Genomic DNA, 19,640 nt, shown 5'->3' on the forward strand with positions numbered 1-19,640 from the left:
GATGAAGACAGAAACCCAGAGTGTCTGTCTTCCTCATAGACAAAGCACTGTACAAAGCAGAAGTGTACAGTGAAACTGAAATTTGACCCTAACTCTAATTTCAAAGCCTAAAACATTACCACTCAATTTACCATAATTATTTTCCTATAGGTGGACTCATCAACATGCAATGCTGTGATATACATGTCTCTTTTGCATAAATTTGCTTTCACTGAAATGAAGGCTTTTTAAATCTAAGCACTATATATACCAAAGACTCTACATAAAGTATCTTGTGAGGAACTCTTTAACTATATTACAACAGTTTCTTTGGGAAACTATAGGAAACTTGCCTTTCACTTTATCTTGAATTCACCAGTGAGCCATGCATAGAATCTTGCTCAGTAAGTGCTAATGAAAATGATGCAGCTTAAAAGTCTCATTTAAAATGTAAAAACCCATACTCCTCTCTCATCACATATTTACTCCCATTTCCTACCGGGAGTCCTGGTGGTCCTTGATCTCCTTTCAAACCAGGCAAGCCAGGTTGCCCAGGTGGGCCTGGGTTTCCCTTCTCTCCTTTAGTACCTCCATTTCCAGGGAGACCTCGGGGACCTTCTGGACCTGGTAGACCTTGATAATGCACAACAAATGACCATATTTCAGTATAGCATAAGAGTAGCATAAAAGTCAGGCTTGTAAAATATCAGTCACCTTCCTATTATGTTGCAGGACAAAATCCAGACTACACTAAATTATATAGACCTATGCTGACTCCCTTTCTAATATAAATCATACTAGGTTCGTTCTGTTATTAACACTGGTTTGTACACCCTTTTAGTTTACCTTTTATTATATTTTAAACTCAACAAACTTATATCTAAAGAAAGGACTAAGGACATAATATTTGCTTCTGTTAATTCCTAACACAGTGTTTGACTAAAAGTGAAATGAAACAGAAGCTGTAGGGTACTTTCTCAAATTGGTGCAAGCATCAGAACTACCTGGAGGGCTTATTAAAACAGATTCCTGGGCCCACCTTCAAAGCTTTGGGTTCAGTCTCAATTGATTTTTCACAGTGATTTTTCACAGTCGGTTACAGATCAAAACCTTGTTCTAGTCTTTCTCATCCTTGACTAGTGTTAAGAAAAACATTGAGGGGAAAAAAAGAAAATCGACGGAAGAGGGGCCCAATAATTTGCATTCTAACAAGTGCCTTGTAGAAGCTGAAGCTGCCAGTTCCAGAACCACACTCTAAGAATCACTGCTGCAGGGCAATCAGGGATTCAAGCCATTTATCTCATTGTGATTAAAATCAAATTGCTTTATTTGTAAGTAGTTATATTAATTCAGATTTTATTACTACGCAATTAAGATACTTATGTAAACTAAATGTTTAACTTAATTTTAGTGAAATGCTAGATACAAGATACTTTTTTAAATGTTAGGAATATATTGCTTTAATATAGTACTTTAAAGATTCATTTTAAAAATATCTTCATATTGTTTACATTTTAAATTTTTTTGAAGAAAAAATTTTGTATGCATCTTGCAAATAAATAATTTAAAATGGAAGTTTGCTGAGCTTTTTTCCTTACGCTATGTTTTTAACCTGTTTTTCTGAATAAAGATATCAGATTCATCAAGCAGTCAGGGTGGTCTTATTTTTGGCCAAGTCTTTTGTCATTAGGTGGAAAATAGGTGCTACATACTTGCAGAGTGTTTAGTGGCTGAGACTGAGACTAAACAATCAGCCTTAAGAAAATAATTGCAAAGTCCTAAATAACAGCCAATATTTAGCACTTTTATCCTCTCTCCTCTGGTAATCTGTCTTTTAAATTGATTTCAACAAAAAAATGAAAATATATAGGGATTATTTTTTAAGGATCTTTCAGAGGTGTATGCATTTAGAATATTGAGGTCATGTTTACACAGGGGCAAAGGGTTATCTTTTCCATCTGAGATAAAATTTGGACTTCAGTTCCCTTCCCAATACTATTTAAGACTCAGAATCAATGGCTAAATACCAACAAGGCAGAATGACATAGTGATTAAGAACACTGGACTCTGGAGCTAGAATGCTAGGTTAGAATATCAGCTCCATTAGTCATTTGCTGTTTTACCTTAGCAAGATTATCAATTTCTTCTTCTATAAAATGGAAATAAGGATATCACATACTTCAACAGGTTAATAAAATAACGTATATAAATTACTTAGCACAGTGCCTGGCACATGGTAAAAACTATGGAAGGGTTGAGTTGCTTTATTATTATTATAGTTATTGTTATTATTATTATTATCACTTTCATTATTAGTAAAATTGAAAGTAAAACATATCTTAAAATATGAGCCCATTTTTAACTGTTCAGGTATTTCTATGTAATTTCATAATATCACATGCACATGAGAAAGGGGAAGCAGATTCAAAATAGTATAACAGTCGTTTTACCTTTAAGTAATTTAATTCATATAGTCACCCTAGCCTGGCCGCCAAAACACATAAATTCCCTTCCCAATCATAAAGTGTTGTGGTACATTGTACATTTAAAAACAACAACAAAAAACTGTAGTGTTCAATTCCCACTAGCCAGGTTTGTTTTTGTTTGTTTGTTTAGTAAACTTGTTAGTTTCATCTGTAACGTATAATTTGGACTAGAAATAAGGTAGTAAATCACCTTATTAAGAAAAAAATAAACTATTTGTGAATCATCCTAATAACAACGACAAGGTAAGATTTAAGACCGGAAAAAAGAAATGTTTTATGACCCTCTATTCCAATTTGAAAAGTTATCAGAAAACTGTATTATTTTTAAAAATTCAGGGCACTCCTCTTTTTGCAATTAAAAGGAAATATTGGGAAATTTACATGTCAATTCAGACCTGATGTTTAGAGTTCCTCAAGTTTAATGAGTTATTAATAACAATAAGAACATAGATTTTATTTTTAACAGTATTCAATAGTTTCTCTCTTTCATTACTGAATATAACCATGAACTCACAGATCAGGGTAATCTGAGGTAACCAAATTTCAAGAAAATAAAGTCAATATGCAGAGATTATAAATGGGCCAGATGCTTGCTTAATATCTCAATTCCATTTTGAAGGTAAAAATAAGCATAGTTCCATTTAAAATTCAACATGTCTTTATGTATTTATTACCTATTATAAACAATTGCAACCACAAAGTCCTAATGTCATTTAAAACTCAATTATAAAGTTACATTACCTTCATCAAAATGTTAAAACCCCAGCAGGTAGTATTTGGGGATAACAGTATTCTTCAATGACTTCTGAATTATAGCAAAAAAATGCATTTCTCTTATACATACAAAGTATTAAAAAAATTGACTAGTGAAGGGTCTAACCTTGAAAACCTGGGAAGATCAGAGTTCACCAAAGCCCAAAGATCGATGTTAGCAGTATCAGACATCACACAGTACAAAATAAGATTATGAGTTAGAATTGGTTCACATTATAACACAAGTTAAACAATAATCTTCTTTGCCAGCATTTCTTATACCTACAGCATAATCAGTATGCAAACAGAACAATATAGAAGTATGGAGAGCCAAACCTTTTCAAATAGAGCTTTTTCTAGAGAATAAGCTACTGGTCTTAATATTAAGTTAAAAAATTAAAAACTCTACTGAGGATAGCATGTTAACACTACTACTGTGGCTTTCCATAGGTTAGCTTCTCAAAACATTAAAGTTGGCAAGATAGGACCATTTCATGGACAGCCTTCAGTTCCTTTAGCAAAGGAGTAAATTTGAATAAATGTTTGTTTATCTTGGTTTCTGATATCCTTTAGTAGAAACACCAGGTGCAAAATTCTTGCTATGTTCAGAATGCCCTAAGAAGATGTAGTTAACTTTACAGGCCTCATTGTCAAAAAATACAAATATCACAGGTGACTGAATAGAAAAATCAAAACACGGGTATCCAGTGGCTATTACCAACTGCACTTCTGTTTGTATTTGAAAACCACTCCATACAACTACATTATATTTTTTTCATAATTCATCAGGAGGCTTTCTTCTGTGCATTATAATTTGCAATAAGTTACTTAAAGAGAAAAAGCCAATATATATTTTTACACTATTAAACCTGAAAATAAAGATTCAAATTTTCCAAAGATGCGAAGACTATCAGTGAAAGGGTGCTTCAAAATACTTTGGCATGCAATATCCCCACCCCAAACCACAGAAAATATCACATTTACTTTATTATTATTCAATGCACATATTAAGCCAGGCTATTCACTATTAAAAGAAGGATCATTAAATAAAAAGATAAAAAGCCTACAAATAGAATGCCCTTTGGTTAGTGTTAATTGATTATAAACACAATTTTCTTCTCTTACAAGTCTTGCTATGATTTATAAACACTGAATGTTAAAGAGAATAAATTGTGCTACAGAACTGAATCCTGGGAGTTAGAAGACCTAGGATCTATTCTTGACTCTGCTACTTAGTAACTACATGACTTTGGACAATTCAATCTTTGTGAGCTTGTTTTCTTTCCCACATCATGGGAATAGTGTTATCTGCCCTAATCTCCCCCACAGAATTATTTTAAAAATCAAATTTAATGTTTACAGTATCGACCTAATATCTGCCATGTGCAAGGTGCTACAGGGAATACAAAAGATGAGCAAGATCCAAACTCTGCCCTCAAGGAGCTTATAATAAAAGAACATTATATAATGTAAATGGTGGTATTCCATGTAAATAGAGAACATTATAACAACTGCCTAATAATAAGATTTTTAAAGCATTTAATACTTTGAAATTTAGAAAGCTAAATATTGGTTTCAGTTTGTTTACATGGCTTCTAAATCACATACAGCAAATTAACTCAAGACAATACTTAGAGCAGAGTCTGAACACATAATTAGTTAAATAAATTAGAATTCCTACCTAAGATAATTCAGAGGCTGAGTAAAGAAATTTTATATGTGTGTTTGACATAGAAGAACCAATAACAATAACTCTTGGAAGAATATTTAATTGAATTATGACATTTCAGTTTGAGTCAGTAGCAAGGAAAACTTTGGATCATATCATAGCAAAACTTTAAGACTTTCTTTTCTAAATTTAATTTTAATGAGTTATATGCCAAGTCAATTTTGTGTATAAGCCTCTCAATCCATTATTTTTCAAACCACACAAGAAAAAACAAAACAAAAGCCTAAAGTCTTGTACATAAGTGACAATTATTAAAGATACACTGATAAATTGACTGATACATTTTAAATTCGGTTTCCACTCAAAGCTGTAATCCTCGTCTGTTGCAGATAAAACAACACCACACAGACCAAGTTCCAACAACTATGTGGTTTAGAGCACACATTTGGTAAACAAGAAGTTGTTCAACTGTTTTGTTGTGGTTGTTGTTGCTGAGTCGGAGTCTCTGTCACCCAGGCTGGAATAGTGGCACGCTCATGGCCACCACAGCCTTGATCTGCTGAGGTCAAATGATCCTTCAACCTCAGCCTTCCAAGTAGCTGGAACCACAAGCATGAGCCACCACGCCCAGCTAATTTTTATTTTTTGATTTATTGTAATGACAAGCTCTCGCCATGTTGCTCAGGCTGGTCTCAAACCCGAGCTCAGCAATCCTCTTGCCTTTGCCTCCCTAAGTGCTGGGATTATAGGCGTGAGCCACTGTGTTAAGCCTAAATTGGTTTTAAAGTAATGTGACTAATTGTCTTTTTCTTCTTCGAATACATTTATAGTGCCTCAGAAGAAATGAATCTCCTAGCTAACACTTTAGTCTAGCAGTAACCAAGGTAGCAGAATTCTATGAAGGTCAGACAAGGGAAATTACTTCAAAGTACCCCCTAGTCTTCTCTTTATCTTGGTGATAGTTAAACAGCATGTACTATCTTACTTTTTTTGATAACATCCATTTAGGAAGAACACAAGACACAGTTACTAGGGATTGATGAAGCTTTTGAGGTAGTAGAAAACAAGAAAGTGAATGCAGGGCCCAGTCCGCTATGACTAAGAATCTTCTAAAACAGCAGAAGCAGTTTTGCTCCATCACTTATATTTATAACTAGAAAAAAAGGCCAGATCATAGGCATCAAGCCTTTGTGGAAGGATGATATGGTGTTACTGGTAGAATAGAAATTTAACTGAATACTGGGAGCCTTAAGTCAGAGCCTCAGCTATGCCAGTATCAGTATCATCTGCAGCAACCTTCTTAACTTCTTTGGGTCTCAGTTTTCTCATGTGACAAAGACCCTCTGGTTGACCAACTTTAAACAGGCTCTGGAGCTCTCTTCTCTACTAGGCCTGATCCTTGGGCCCTGTTTTTGGCCTGACAAACACAGTTACAGCAAGAGCCCTTCCGAATCAGTTTGGGGCGATTCCCTCCAGCTTTTATATCTGATCTAGTTTCTCATCCCTCATCGTTGATGTCTAAGTCCTTGCTCAATTTTTAGCAAAAATCCTGTTAGGTCAGTTTAGCAAGAAGCCCCCTATGCTTAATGTTTCTTCTTAGTAATTTTCCATCACGAACCCTCTTACTCTGTTCCTTGGCTATAAATGGCCACTTGTCTTTGTTGTATTTGAAGTTGAGCTCAGTCTCTCTTTCCTATTGCAGTACTTTCTCTTCTGTTTTAATAATCCTGAATAAAATCCATCTTGCCATCTTTAACAAGTGTCCAGTGAATTTCTCTTTGACATGGGTAGAACTTAGGTCCTATGTAGATCTGACATTCTCTGGTTCTATTAAATAATGGATTTGTGGGGAAGTAAGAGACTAGGGAATCAATTCAGATACAAATATATAGCTTCCTAAACCAATCTTGAACAACTATACATTTTAAATTTATAAGAAAAAAAATGTTCTGCTACTCTGAATAACCAGACCTCATGAGGCATACATTTTTTTCCCTTTTAACTCCCTCTTATCAATTTGAAAAGGACTATTTTGAATTATAATAAATACATTCAAATATGTGTGGTTCTTTTCTGCTGATTGGGAGAACATCTTTCACTATGAATCAGCAATTTTCCATTGGGTAGCTCTTGGTAATTGTTCTTTGGTGTGTACTGTTTATATGTATATGATGAAAATATGATTAAGAGCCTTCTAATCTGTACTGGTTGCATATAATTTTTTAACTCTGTGTTTATTAGTCCTTTTTTTCACAATAGTAGAATTTAGAACTTTGTGACAACCCATATTGTGAAGATGGGATGGTTTGAAAACCTGAAAAAGGTATGGCAAGTCAAGAATTATATATTTGCAGGATCTGAAAACACATGTTTAAAAAAAGAATATCTTTTTAAAAGATAGTTCAATTTCATTTGCATGAACAGATATTATGTAAACATAAGAAATATACTCTGCTTCAAAGGAAAGGTAAAATATTATACAATGCTCTTTTGAGTACTATGAATTTTCAATTAAAATGACACAAATATAAAAATTTTGAAATATTAAAATTAGTTTTCCTAATTAGGAAATTTTTGGTCATTCCAACAGAGAGAAACACTAGGTTCTACAAGTTCTTAACAACTTATAGAGATAGGCCACCATGTAATAATTGAATTGGCATATATGCTCTTAAAATATATCTTAGGTACTTGAAAATCTTAGGTACAGGTGTATACAAACACACACACACACACGCACACATATACATACACACATATATGTATATATACACACACACATAAAATATATGTATATAAATATATAAGAAAAATTTCAAACTTCATGCAGTTATTACTTTGGAGTTAAGGAGCTAACCTGTAGGACCTGGATAGGGATCAAAGTTCACCAAGGCCCAATGTCATCATTAACAAAAAGGAAAAATATCAAAATTGTTAGACATATCAAGAAACTAAAAAATCATTACATGAAATACTTTCGAGTTAAAGTTTAATTCAATAAAAGAACACTCTGAAAGTTCATGTTCATGCATCTGTATATAAACCAAATTATCACCACTTAGCATCAACTCTGAATTGAAAATAGCATATGTGGCATATTTTGAAATGTCCAAAATTACTTTTATAATAATCATTACTGAGACTTCAGATGAAGAACAACCAGTTAGACAAGTCATTTGGTTTAAAATTCCATTTTAATGTATAGTTCATGAAACAAATTGAGAAGTCACAAACACTAATCAGGTGTGTGTTTTTCTAACTACTTTTGTTAATATTCTTTAAAAAGGATAATTTTTAAAGTACCTTTGTGACTAATGGCTTTATGCTGCCATATTTCAAAGTAATGTTCAACAGTGAGAACCATTACTGGTAAGAATGAATAACCACAGTGCTGATTAGAATATAAAAAGGATAACAGTTTGGTTTATTTGAATGATTGCATGCAAAACGAAGCAAGATACTTGCTTCATTTCTTTACATTACATGCAAGAGAGTTAATGTGGCTGAGGAGATTTTCACTGGTTTTCTACAGTAGTAAACAAAGGCAAAACCTTAAATAGTATTTTCTATGAAGAGTTAAGTCAGATCAGATAAAATCACGTTTTGAAAATAATCCTTTGAACACAGTATGCGATCCCATTTAATCCATGTTTTAGGATATATTAAAATTAACTCCAATCACTTTTACTCCAATCACTTCTTAAATTCTAATCACTTTTACTACAATTTTACTGTAACTTAAAGGAAATTTCTCATTTTTAAATGCATTATTTAAATGTCAGAGACTTTCAAAGGTTAAAAGGGCAATTACTTTGTTTTTTAACCTTAGATTTCTCTTATTTAAAAAAAATCAATAAAAAACAAGTTTTCAATTACCAAAAATATAAAAATTGAATATCAAATCTCAAAAAACTGTTAATAATCTATCACCAGTGACTAGGCACAGCAACATTAATCCAGGATGAAAACAAGCATTTCCAAAATTAGTAAAATGAAATGACACAGTGTAGACACAAAGTGCAAAGGTGAACATTGGATGCAAAATGGACACTACTAGAGCTGTGAACACAAGACAAGTGAGGTATAGACATGAAGTTGGTATGAAGAGATCACTAGTCAATTTGATCATGCTGTGATGTTGAAGACAAATTTGATTGCCTAGTTCCTATGGAAAATAAAAAAAATTTTATTGCGCCTGGTGACTTTTGCTGATCATATGACAGAACCATAGCAATACTTTTGGTATAGACCACAAGCATCTATTGGGTGATCACTAAAATGATTTCTGTGATGACATGCTGAGAAGCTCACATTTAAAAATGCAGATGGCATTTTGCTGCCAGGTTATCAGTATAGTTTTATGTTTAATAACAAGATTAATAAAACGTCAATTTCCTTCTTTTCTTCCGGGTTGTTTTGTTTTACTTCAACTTCAAGCAAATGATAAAAGGTATTTCTAAAAAGAATTATTAGATGCCATGAAAATGGATGGAGTTAGGTATAAACCAAGATACTTACTTGTAAGAAGTTCTTACATTACAAATTCTAAAATCTTTTTTTTTCCTTTTTTTTTTTTTTTTGAGTCAGAGTCTCACTCTGTCACCCAGGCTGGAGTGCAGTGGCACCCTCACTACCACTGCAGCCTCGACCTGCTGGGCTCAGGTGATCCTTCCACTTCAGCCTTCCAAGTAGCTGGAACCACAGGTGTGTGCCACTGTGCCCGGCTAATTTTTTTAAAAAAATTTATTGTAGAGATGAGGTCTCGCCATGTTGCCCAGGCTGGTTTCGAACCTGTGGGCTCAGGTTATCCTCTCGCCTCAGAGTCCCAAAGTACTGGGAATTTTTAAAGTCTTAAAGACTGAATGACCTGTCAGCAAAATGAAATAAATCAACTAATAAATAGACCATTCCCCTACCACTCATGGACATACCTGGCCTCCCAGGAGGACCTTGGGGCCCAGGGCTGCCTTTTGGCCCTTCCAGAGCTGGACCTGGAGAACCAGGAGGGCCTGGGGGACCCTGCACACCAGGGAAACCGTGAGAGCCTGATTCACCCTTTGGGCCTGGAAGGCCAGGGTTTCCTGGCATGCCAGGTAATCCTCCATCACCCTTTTGACCTATGAAAATAAAGTGACATTAAAGAGCACATTAAATAATACTGAGTTACAGGCTTGTCTATAAAGCTAAAGCTATTCACATCTATGAGAGCAATTAATGGAATTCACAAGGGTTATATCTATCTCCCACCAAATCTCAAACTCACCCAGAAAACAATTCTTCCTATTAAATAGATATGCATCTGTTATCAGAAGTGTTTATTGGAATACACATAGTAGTGGGAAACTGCCAGGGAGTGGGAGGGATGCGGGATCAGCAGTAGTGGGAATCTGCCGGGGGAGGGGTGGCATGCCTCATCAACAAGGTTACCTGCATAATGAACATTTGTATACCAAACTCTGAATTGTACCCCACATCTTTAAAATAAAAAAATTAAAAGATATAAAAAAATTGTTTTAAAAAGAAATGTAAAAACAATAATAGCTTTCATCCTAAAAGGTACCCTTTGTATTGAGACATAGAACAATGATCCCATGACCAGCAGTTGTCAAAAAAATAGATAGAAAAAATAAAAATAGTATAAAGCATTTTCAAGAACAGTTTCAATATGGCCAGAGAAAATTTTAAAACAAATATTTTGAGTCTAATTTTGAGACTAATAAAATATATGTATTTTCAATGGTTGCTATGTATCCTTGAAGAACATTCTACCTAATACTTATAATCACAGTCTAGACAAACTATTTTCAACACTTTTTCTACAACACTGTTTAAGAGAAATATAATAGTAGCACATCAAAGTAATAATTTTCATGTTGGGATCATGAGGAAGATAGCAGAATATCTATGTGTGGTTTGAGAAAAGCCTCCATAGAATAGTCAGTAGTAATTTCAGAACATAAACATACATATCTGTAAGCAGGTTCAGTCTCTCTATTAGCTATTTAGTACTTTCAGTGAGAGTAAACATAAGAGAGGGAAAGCAGATGTACGTGTGCAAATAATCATCTAAATATGCAAAACATATATTAAGATGAAGCTTTCAAGAAACATTTTTATTACTGGTATGTATTTCTATAGAGTTTCCTTATCTTGATATTGTTTCCATGGGGAGAAAAGAATATCTTTTTCCCCTAGCTTAACGTGTTTTTTAAAATGCAGTGAAATCTACCTCTTCTTACAATTTTGCCTTCTCTCTTTATCATTTCCTCAGCATTTATTTCTGAAGTCAATGAAGAGATATATGCATGTGAATTTCCTTAAGGGATGCATTTTTTTTTTTTTTTTTAGTTGGAGTCTCACTCTGTCACTCAGACTGGAGTGCAGTGGCCGCTCCCAGCCACAGCAGCCTCGACCTGCTGGGCTCTGACGATCCTTCCGCCTCAGCCTTCCAAGTAGCTGGAACTACAGGCATGCGCTATCACGCCCGGCTAATTTTTTTGATCTATTGTAGAGATGAGGTCTCGCCAAGTTGCCCAGGTGAGTCTCGAACCCGCGGGCTCAGGCAATCCACTCATCTCAGCCTCCCAAAGCGTGGGATTACAGGTTGAGCCACCGAGCCCGGCTAGGGATGCATTTTTATAGCATAACTTCTTATACTAAGTTGCTAAATAATAAATGCTTTAAAGTGTAAGTCTAGTTTTGCATTATCTGGGTTTTTATGTGCATTTTATAACAGCAAATGGTAAAGATGGAAAAACAAATGCCTTAGAGAATATTGTCATTTCATGGATTGATTAAGCATATTTTATTAAGGTTTACCAGAAAGTCCTGGGAGTCCAGGAGGTCCTGGGATTCCAAAGCCTGGTTGACCTGTCAGAGTATTAAAAAAAAATTCAAGTGGATAATAATAGGTGAAACAAGGACAAATTATTTTCAGATCATGAGATTTTTACTAAGAACACCAATGCATATTATATGAAATATGCAGATTTATTTCTAATACAGAACTACAATGCTAACATGAGAAAGCTAAATAAACATATATTCTATTTATGATGGAGTATTAAATAACTTTATATACTTGTATGAAAATACATACATGAAATATAGATTACATAGTAGAACATGCAGAAATTTGAAAATGCTGGGTAACTTCTTGATGTAAACAACTGGACAAGAAAGGATATGAATTTTTTTGTAGGAGAAAGACAACCTGATCAACAAACATGAGCTAATATTCTCAGGATCAATAGGAAGAAGGTAATTAGGGAAAGAAAAGTATGTGGCTGCTTAGAAGATAAGAAAAAAATATATAATTTCACTGTGAGTAAGAAAAAGGCCAAGTTAAAGTAGATAAGAAGGAAATTAGAAAATTTGGAAAAAAATGAAAAAAAATTTCAGCACCTGGTTCACCCTTCTGTCCAGCTGGGCCAGGAATACCATCTTGACCTGGTTTACCTTTTTCACCAGGAGACCCTGGTGGCCCAGGACGACCTCCACCACCTGAAGAATAAAGCACAGCAGGTTACACGCAGCTTTTCCACTCCCTTTTCCTTCCATATGTCCCATTATTTCTACATTGGCTTAGAACTGTTATATCCAAAAGACACAAAGTGTTTCTGAGACACTTCCTTGAATCACGAAATGTCATAAAAATGAAGGAAGATAATAAAAATAAGAAAAAGTCACCCACATCTAAAATTTTTCAGTTCTTTATTTTAATATGGCTTTAGAATATCCAAGAGATTGAGGTTCAAGGGCTGGTGGGGTACATTACAGGCTTCATATGGGGCCAAGAAAGCGATGAACTTTAGAAATCAATAAACAAAACAAAAATTGCTACTGCTTGTCATTATAAAAAAATCAGAGCTTCTGTTACAGGACACTTGAATTAACTTTCCCTGGAAAAGTTGAACCTAGAAAATAAGATCTCATAATGACAATTTAAAGTACTTTTTATTAAGAGTTGTTCACTTTGTACCTAACAGGCAGTGTTAATTGAATGATCACCATGTTTCCTTCGCTTGAAACATTCACAACTGAATATGTTTTGACTTTCCCAAAGTGAATATAATTTAACTTTCCCAAAACAAATATGATAAGCCTTAGTTTTACAAAAGAGCAAACGCTTACTTTTAATGCTTACCTATAGGACCAGGTTCTCCTGGAAGGCCAGGGTTCCCAGGAGGGCCATTAATACCTTTTGGTCCAGGAGGTCCTGGGGGTCCTAGAGTAAAAAGCTCAATTTAAAAATAAAAGAAAAACTATATTGCTTTAAGAACTACAATTCAAACTTACAATTTACAGGGTTAGCATAGATACAGCAAAGAACAAAAAGGAACCCAAAAGATGCTGGTGTTTGTTAGCCATTTAAAAAAATACTTTTAAGCCAGGCTCGGTGGCTCAGCCTGTAATCCCATGCCTTTGGGAGGCTGAGGTGAGTGGATTGCCTGAGCCTGCAGGTTCGAGACCCGTCTGGGCAGCGAGACCTCATCTCTATAATAAATCAAAAAATCAGCCGGGTGTGGTAGCGCATGCCTGTAATTCCGGCTACTTGGAAGGCTGAGGCGGAAGGATCGCCGGAGCCCAGCAGGTCGAGGCTGCAGTGGCTGGGAGCGGCCACTGCACTCCAGTCTGGGCGACAGAGTGAGACTCCAACTCAAAAAAAAACAACAACAAAAAAAAACTTTTATATTTTAAATGTATTTATTCAGAAGCCAGCATTATTATATATTCAAAAACATAAAAATAACTACCACCACATTACATTGGTAGATTTTGTAGGATTCCATTGTATGAGTATACCACACTTTTTAAATTCAATTCATGTTTTTGGACATTTGGGTTGTTGCCAGGTTTTAGCTATTATGAATATTCATCTTCCTATTTATGAAAACCTGTTCTATTCCCAGTTTTTAGCTATTATAAATAAAGCATCTATGGATATTTCTCACAGGTCTTTTTGGGGACATATGTCTTAATTTACCTTGGGTAGATACCAAGGAGTGGAATTGCTAAGTCAAAAAGTAAGTGTACCTTGTGTTTTATAAAAACTGCCTAATCATTTTACACTCACAACAATATGTGGGAATTCCAGTTTCAAATTTTTGCACAGCCTACATAATATCAGTTGCTTTAATAATAGCCATTCTGGTAGATATGTAGAGCTACCTCATTGTGATTTCAATTTGTATTTCTTTAATGGATAGTGACATTGATGACCTTTTCATGTGCTTATTGCCATTCATATATATTCTTTTGTGAAATATGTCCATTTTTCAAAATTGAGTGTTTGTCCTGCTATTATTGAGATGTAGAAGGTCTTTAAATATCCCAAATATTAGTCATCTGTCAGATGTATATTCTGCAAATATTTTCTCCTAGCCTGTGGCTTTCCTATTCATATTCCTAGTGGTGTCTTTTGATGAACAAAAGTTTTACATTTTAAATTTAATATATGGGTGAATTCCTTTTCTTTTACAATTACTGCTTTCTGTATTCTAAGAAAACTTGGCCTACTCCAAGTCATGAAAATATGGTTTTAGCTTTTATATTTGGATTAAGATAGACTTCAAAATATTTTTTCTACATTATGTAATATATGAGTTGAATTTCATTTTTATCCCCATATGAACATCTGGATGTTACAGGACCATTTGCTGAAGACTGCTTTCTCTGTTGAATTTCTTTGGTATCTTTACCAGAAGTCAAGTTACTGCATAATATGAGTCTCTTTCTATGCTCCATATTCTTTTCCATGGATCTATGTATCAATTTTTATGCAAGTAACACACTGCCTTAATAACTGTATCTTAAAATCAAGTAATGAAAATCTTCCATTTACCTTTTCAATATTGTTTTGGGTAATCTATATCCCTTCCATATATGAAGGGGAACCAAAAAAAATCCAGAGTTATTTTTTGGAGGGTGGGCCCCTTCTAGTACAGTCTTCCCTGGCTATGTAAGTGTTCTAGGAACCCATTAGCATCAGCGTACCAGTTAGTGTTGTTGTGAGAAGCTGCATTCAGCTTCAGTGACTTTTTTTTTTTTTTAAGATTCTTTCAGCACGTTTGCCCATTTCATGATGGGTGATTTATGAGCGCACCTGCCCACATCACGCTGAGTGTTCAGCAGTTTTCAACCAAAACCAACATGACCCTCTTGTTCCACCCTTGCTATTCACCTGATCTCACCCCAAGTGATGTTTTCTTGTTTCCCTGGATGAAAAAAGTTCTCAAATGGAAACATTTTGCCGATGTGGAAGAAGTGAAACAAAAAACAGCAGAAGGACTAAAAGGCATCAAAATGGACAACTTCAAAAACTGTTCTGAGCAGTGGAAAAAGCATCTTGACAGATGTATTGCAACAAACAAGGAGTACTTTGAAGGTGACTAAAGGTTAAACGTGTAAGAATAAATACACATTTTTTGATAAATAAATTCTGTTTTTTGGGCGGGTCCTCCCTTATACATTTTAGAATCTGCTTGCCAATTGTTAAAAAACAAAACAAAACAAAAAGTTGGGTTATTAACTGGAATCACTTCTAATCTATGGATCACTTTGGGGACAACTAGCATTTTTAACAATTTTGATCTTCCAGCCCATAAATATGATCTATATCTTCATTTATGTTGGTATTTAAACTTTTCTTATAGCAGGTTTTATAGTTTTCAGTAAATACACATGGGGAATTATGTTATTAAATTTACCCCCTAATGATGTTTGAGGTCAGTCAAGATAGAATAAGCCCACTACAGACTCTTTGTTGTCACACTAATTATAATAAAAACTGGACAGAATACAAAAAGCAACTATTCAAGAACTCTAAAGTAAGCACTAACAGGTATATTCGGAAGGGAAGTCAAAACTTGAAGAATGACCAGAAGAGCAATGCATTAGTTTTCTACTGCTACGTAACAAATTACCCCAACTTAATGACTTAAGACAATACCCATTTATTATCTCGCAGTTTCTGTAGGCAACATTCTGGGCATAGATGAGATGGGCTCTCTGCTTAGCATCTCACAAAGCCAAAATCAAGCTGTTGGTTTGGCTAGGCTCTTATCTGGAAGCTATGGGAAAAGATGTACCTCCAAGCTCACTCAGGTTGCCAGCTAAATTTAGTTCCTTGGGGAAACAAGACTGAGGTCCCTGTTTCCTTGTTAACTGGCTGCCAGAAACCATTCTCAGGTCCTGGAGGTCACTTGCATTTCTATTTCAAGGACCTTCTCCATCTCAGCCATGGAGATCCTCTCTTATGTGAAATCCCTCACATGCTCTGAATCTCTCTGACTTCCTCTTCAGCCACCAGTTGGAGAAAACACTCGCTTTCAAAGAACTCTCGGGACTAGAATAAGCCCACTGAGGCCAGGCACGGTGGTTGAAGCCTGTAATCCTAGCACTTTGGGAGGCTGAAGCGAGAGGACTGCCTGAGCTCAGGCGTTCGAGATCAGCCTGGACAACTTGGTGAGACATCGTCTCTACAATAAATCACAAAAATAAGCTGACATAGTAGCACGTGCCTGTAGTTCCAGCTACTTGGAAGGCTGAGGAGGAAGAATCGCCTGAGCCCAGCAGGTCAAGTCCGCGGTGGCCATGAGCATGCCACTGCACTCCAGCCTGGGCAACAGAGTGAGACTCCAACTCAAAAAAAAAAAAAAAAAAAGAATAGGTCCACTAAAACTACCTTCATATCTTAAATCAACTGATTTGAGAGTTTAATCATATCTGTAAAATTTTTCCACAGCGGTACCTACATTAGTCTTTGACTGAATAACCAGGGGCCAGGAATCTTGGTGGCAAGGATCTTAGTATTCTGTCATATAGCTCGACAACAAATGAAAGCACAACTGAAGAATTTTTAAATGAAGGATAGCTAAGATAATTTGCTGCCAACAGACTTCACTATAAGAAATAAGAAATATGAAATGAAAATTTTCAAAAGAAATGACCCCAGAAGAGTCACACATTAAGAGTAAAGCCCATATACCAGATTTAAGGGACACACCTAAGACCAGGGGCAATGGAAATAGCCCTGCTGTAACAAAGTCTAAAACTCCATCACTGAAACATCAAGTTGATTTTCTGGTTAATTGAACTGCCTGCTGAAACAATATTTGGCACTCTTCATGAAATTTAATAGAATCCAGAATTTCAACACTATACTATCCACAGCATTCAATCTATAATTTAAAAAAGACCAGATGTGAAGAAATTTGAAAATGTGACTCTTATCCAAAAGAAAAAAAATATTTCCAATAGAAATAAACTCATGGCTATCTGGAATGTATGAATAAGCAAAAAATAAAAAAAAATTAAAATACCTATAAGAAGTCGGGTGCGGTGGCTCATGCCTATAATCCCTGCACTTTGGGAGATGGATGCAAGAGGATTGCCTGAGCCCAGGGGTTCGAGAACAGCCTGGACAACATGGTGAGACCTCGTCTCTACAATAAATCAAAACAATAAATCGAAAAAATCAGCCGGCCATGGTGGTGCATGCCTGAAGTTCTAGCTACTTGGAAGGCTGAGACAGAAGGATTGCCTGAGCCTAACAGGTTGAGGCTGCAGTAACTGTGAGCATGCCACTGCACTCCAGCTTGAGTGAGACTTTGACTGAAAAAAATAAAATAGCTGTAAGATGTTAAAGAATCTGCAAGCAAAGATGTATATAATGAGTGAAAAAATGGTAATTCAAGAAAGAATCAAATGGAAATTAAAATTTTGTGTGGAGATTAACAGAATATTGAACATATCAGAAAAAAAGTATCAGTAAATTTGAAGGTAGTAAATAAAAATTATCCAAATTTAAGCACAGGAAGAGTATAGGTGAAAAAAATATACGTCTAGAGCCTCAGTGACCTATGAAACAATATTAAGTGATATAATGTGCATATAATTGCATTCCTAAAAGAAGAGGATAAAATGTGACAGGAGAAATACAGTTATGCATCACTTAACAACTGAGATGCGTTCTGAGAAATGAGTTGTTAGGCGATTCTGTCATTGTGTGACCATCATAGAGTGTACCTACACAAACTTAGATGGTATAGTCTGCTACACACCTAGGTTATATGGTATAGCCTATTATTCCTAGGGTATAAACCTGTATAGCATGTAATTGTATTGAATACTACAGGCAATTGTAACATAATGGTAAGTATCTGTGTATCGAAATATACCTGACTATAAAAGATACAGTAAAAATATGATATAAAAGATAAAAATAGTATAACTGTGTAGGGCATTTACCATGAATAGAATTTGCAGGACTGGAAATTGCTCTGGGTGAGTCAATGAGCAAGTGATGAGTAAACTGAAGATCTAGGACATTACTGTATACTACTATAGACTTTATAAACACTGTACATTCAGGCTATCCTACATATATAAAATATTTACATTCTTTAATAATAAATTAGCCTTAGTTCACTGTAACTTTTTTACTTTATAAATTTGTTGTTTTAACTTTCTAATTCTTTTTTCACAATACAAAGCTTAAATTACAAACACATTGCATGTGGTAAAAATTTTTTACCTTTATATTTTTATTCTATAAGCTTTTCTCTATTTTAAATTATTTATTATTTTACTTTTTTTGTTAAAAATGAAGAAAAACACATTCATTAACCTAGGCCTACACAGGATCAGGATTATTAATATCACTGTCTTTCACCTCCATATTTTGTCCCACTAGAAGGTCTTCGGGGCAATAACACACATGGAGCTGTCATCTCTTATAATAACAATACCTTCATCTAGAAAACTCCCTGAAGGATCTGCCTGAGGCTGTTTTACAATTAACTTGTTTTTTAATACGTAGAAGAAGTACACTCTAAAATAATCATAAAAAATACTGTATAATAAATACATAAACCAGTAACATAGTCTTTTATTATCAAGTATTATATATTATACATAATTGTATGTGCTATAATTTTATTTGATTGGTAGGTTTGTATATATGAGCATCACCACAAACATATGACAAATACATTGTGCTACTACATTACTATAGCTATGATATCACTAGGGACAGGAAATTTTCAGCTCCATTATAATCTTATGGGACCACCACCATATATATGGGTTGTCATTGATCAAAATATTGTTATGCAATGCATGATTGTATATAAAGATACAATAGCTGGGATTTTTCAAAGTTATTAAAAAAACAACTCTGCAGCTCCAGGAATATCAATGAATACAAGGTGGAATAAATACAATAAAAACTAATCCCAAAAAGCTATTGAAAGCCAATTACAAAGAGAAAATCTTAAATGTATTCAGAGAAAAAACAGATATAACATGAAGGAGAAAAACAATAAAAATAATTGCCAATTCATTCTCAGACAGAACAGAAACCAAAAGAAGTGAAATACTTAAAGTGCTGAAAAAAATCAATAATTGACTTTTAGCTCCAGTGAAAATTTCTTTAAAATGAAACAAAATAAAGACATTCTCAAATAAATTAAATGTGAGAAAATTTGTCACCAATAAAATCACTTTACAATAAATGATAGTGGAAAAATATCAGACTTTAGTGAATGACACCAAATGAAAGTTTGAAACTTAGGAAGGTAGAACACCGAAAATATAAAAATTTGTTCTGGAGCCGGGCTCGGTGGCTCAGCCTGTAATCCCGCGCCTTTGGGAGGCTGAGGTGAGTGGATTCCTTGAGCCCGCAGGTTCGAGACCCGCCTGGGCAGCGAGACTTCATCTGTACAATAAATCAAAAAATCAGCTGGGCGCGG

General features: G+C 34.8%; 1 protein-coding gene across 1 annotated transcript in view; it reads right to left on the bottom strand.

Annotated features, from left to right (window-relative positions):
- Window positions 1–465: 465 nt before the first annotated feature.
- COL4A5 (collagen type IV alpha 5 chain) overlaps window positions 466–19,640 on the bottom strand; it is a gene marked incomplete at its 3' end in the record, with an annotated part of 248,542 nt that continues 229,367 nt past the window's right edge. The window contains exons 38-44 of the mRNA XM_008072191.2: window positions 13,034–13,114; window positions 12,292–12,390; window positions 11,707–11,757; window positions 9,819–10,004; window positions 7,745–7,753; window positions 3,346–3,354; window positions 466–612 (exon numbers count right to left, since the gene is read on the bottom strand). Coding sequence (XP_008070382.1) covers window positions 466–612; window positions 3,346–3,354; window positions 7,745–7,753; window positions 9,819–10,004; window positions 11,707–11,757; window positions 12,292–12,390; window positions 13,034–13,114 — 582 coding nt within the window. The remainder of the gene's footprint in view (window positions 613–3,345; window positions 3,355–7,744; window positions 7,754–9,818; window positions 10,005–11,706; window positions 11,758–12,291; window positions 12,391–13,033; window positions 13,115–19,640) is intronic.

This window comes from Carlito syrichta, unplaced genomic scaffold (genome assembly GCF_000164805.1).
Source record: "Carlito syrichta isolate Samal-C Ts95f unplaced genomic scaffold, Tarsius_syrichta-2.0.1 Scaffold314870, whole genome shotgun sequence".
Lineage (NCBI taxonomy): Eukaryota > Metazoa > Chordata > Mammalia > Primates > Tarsiidae > Carlito > Carlito syrichta.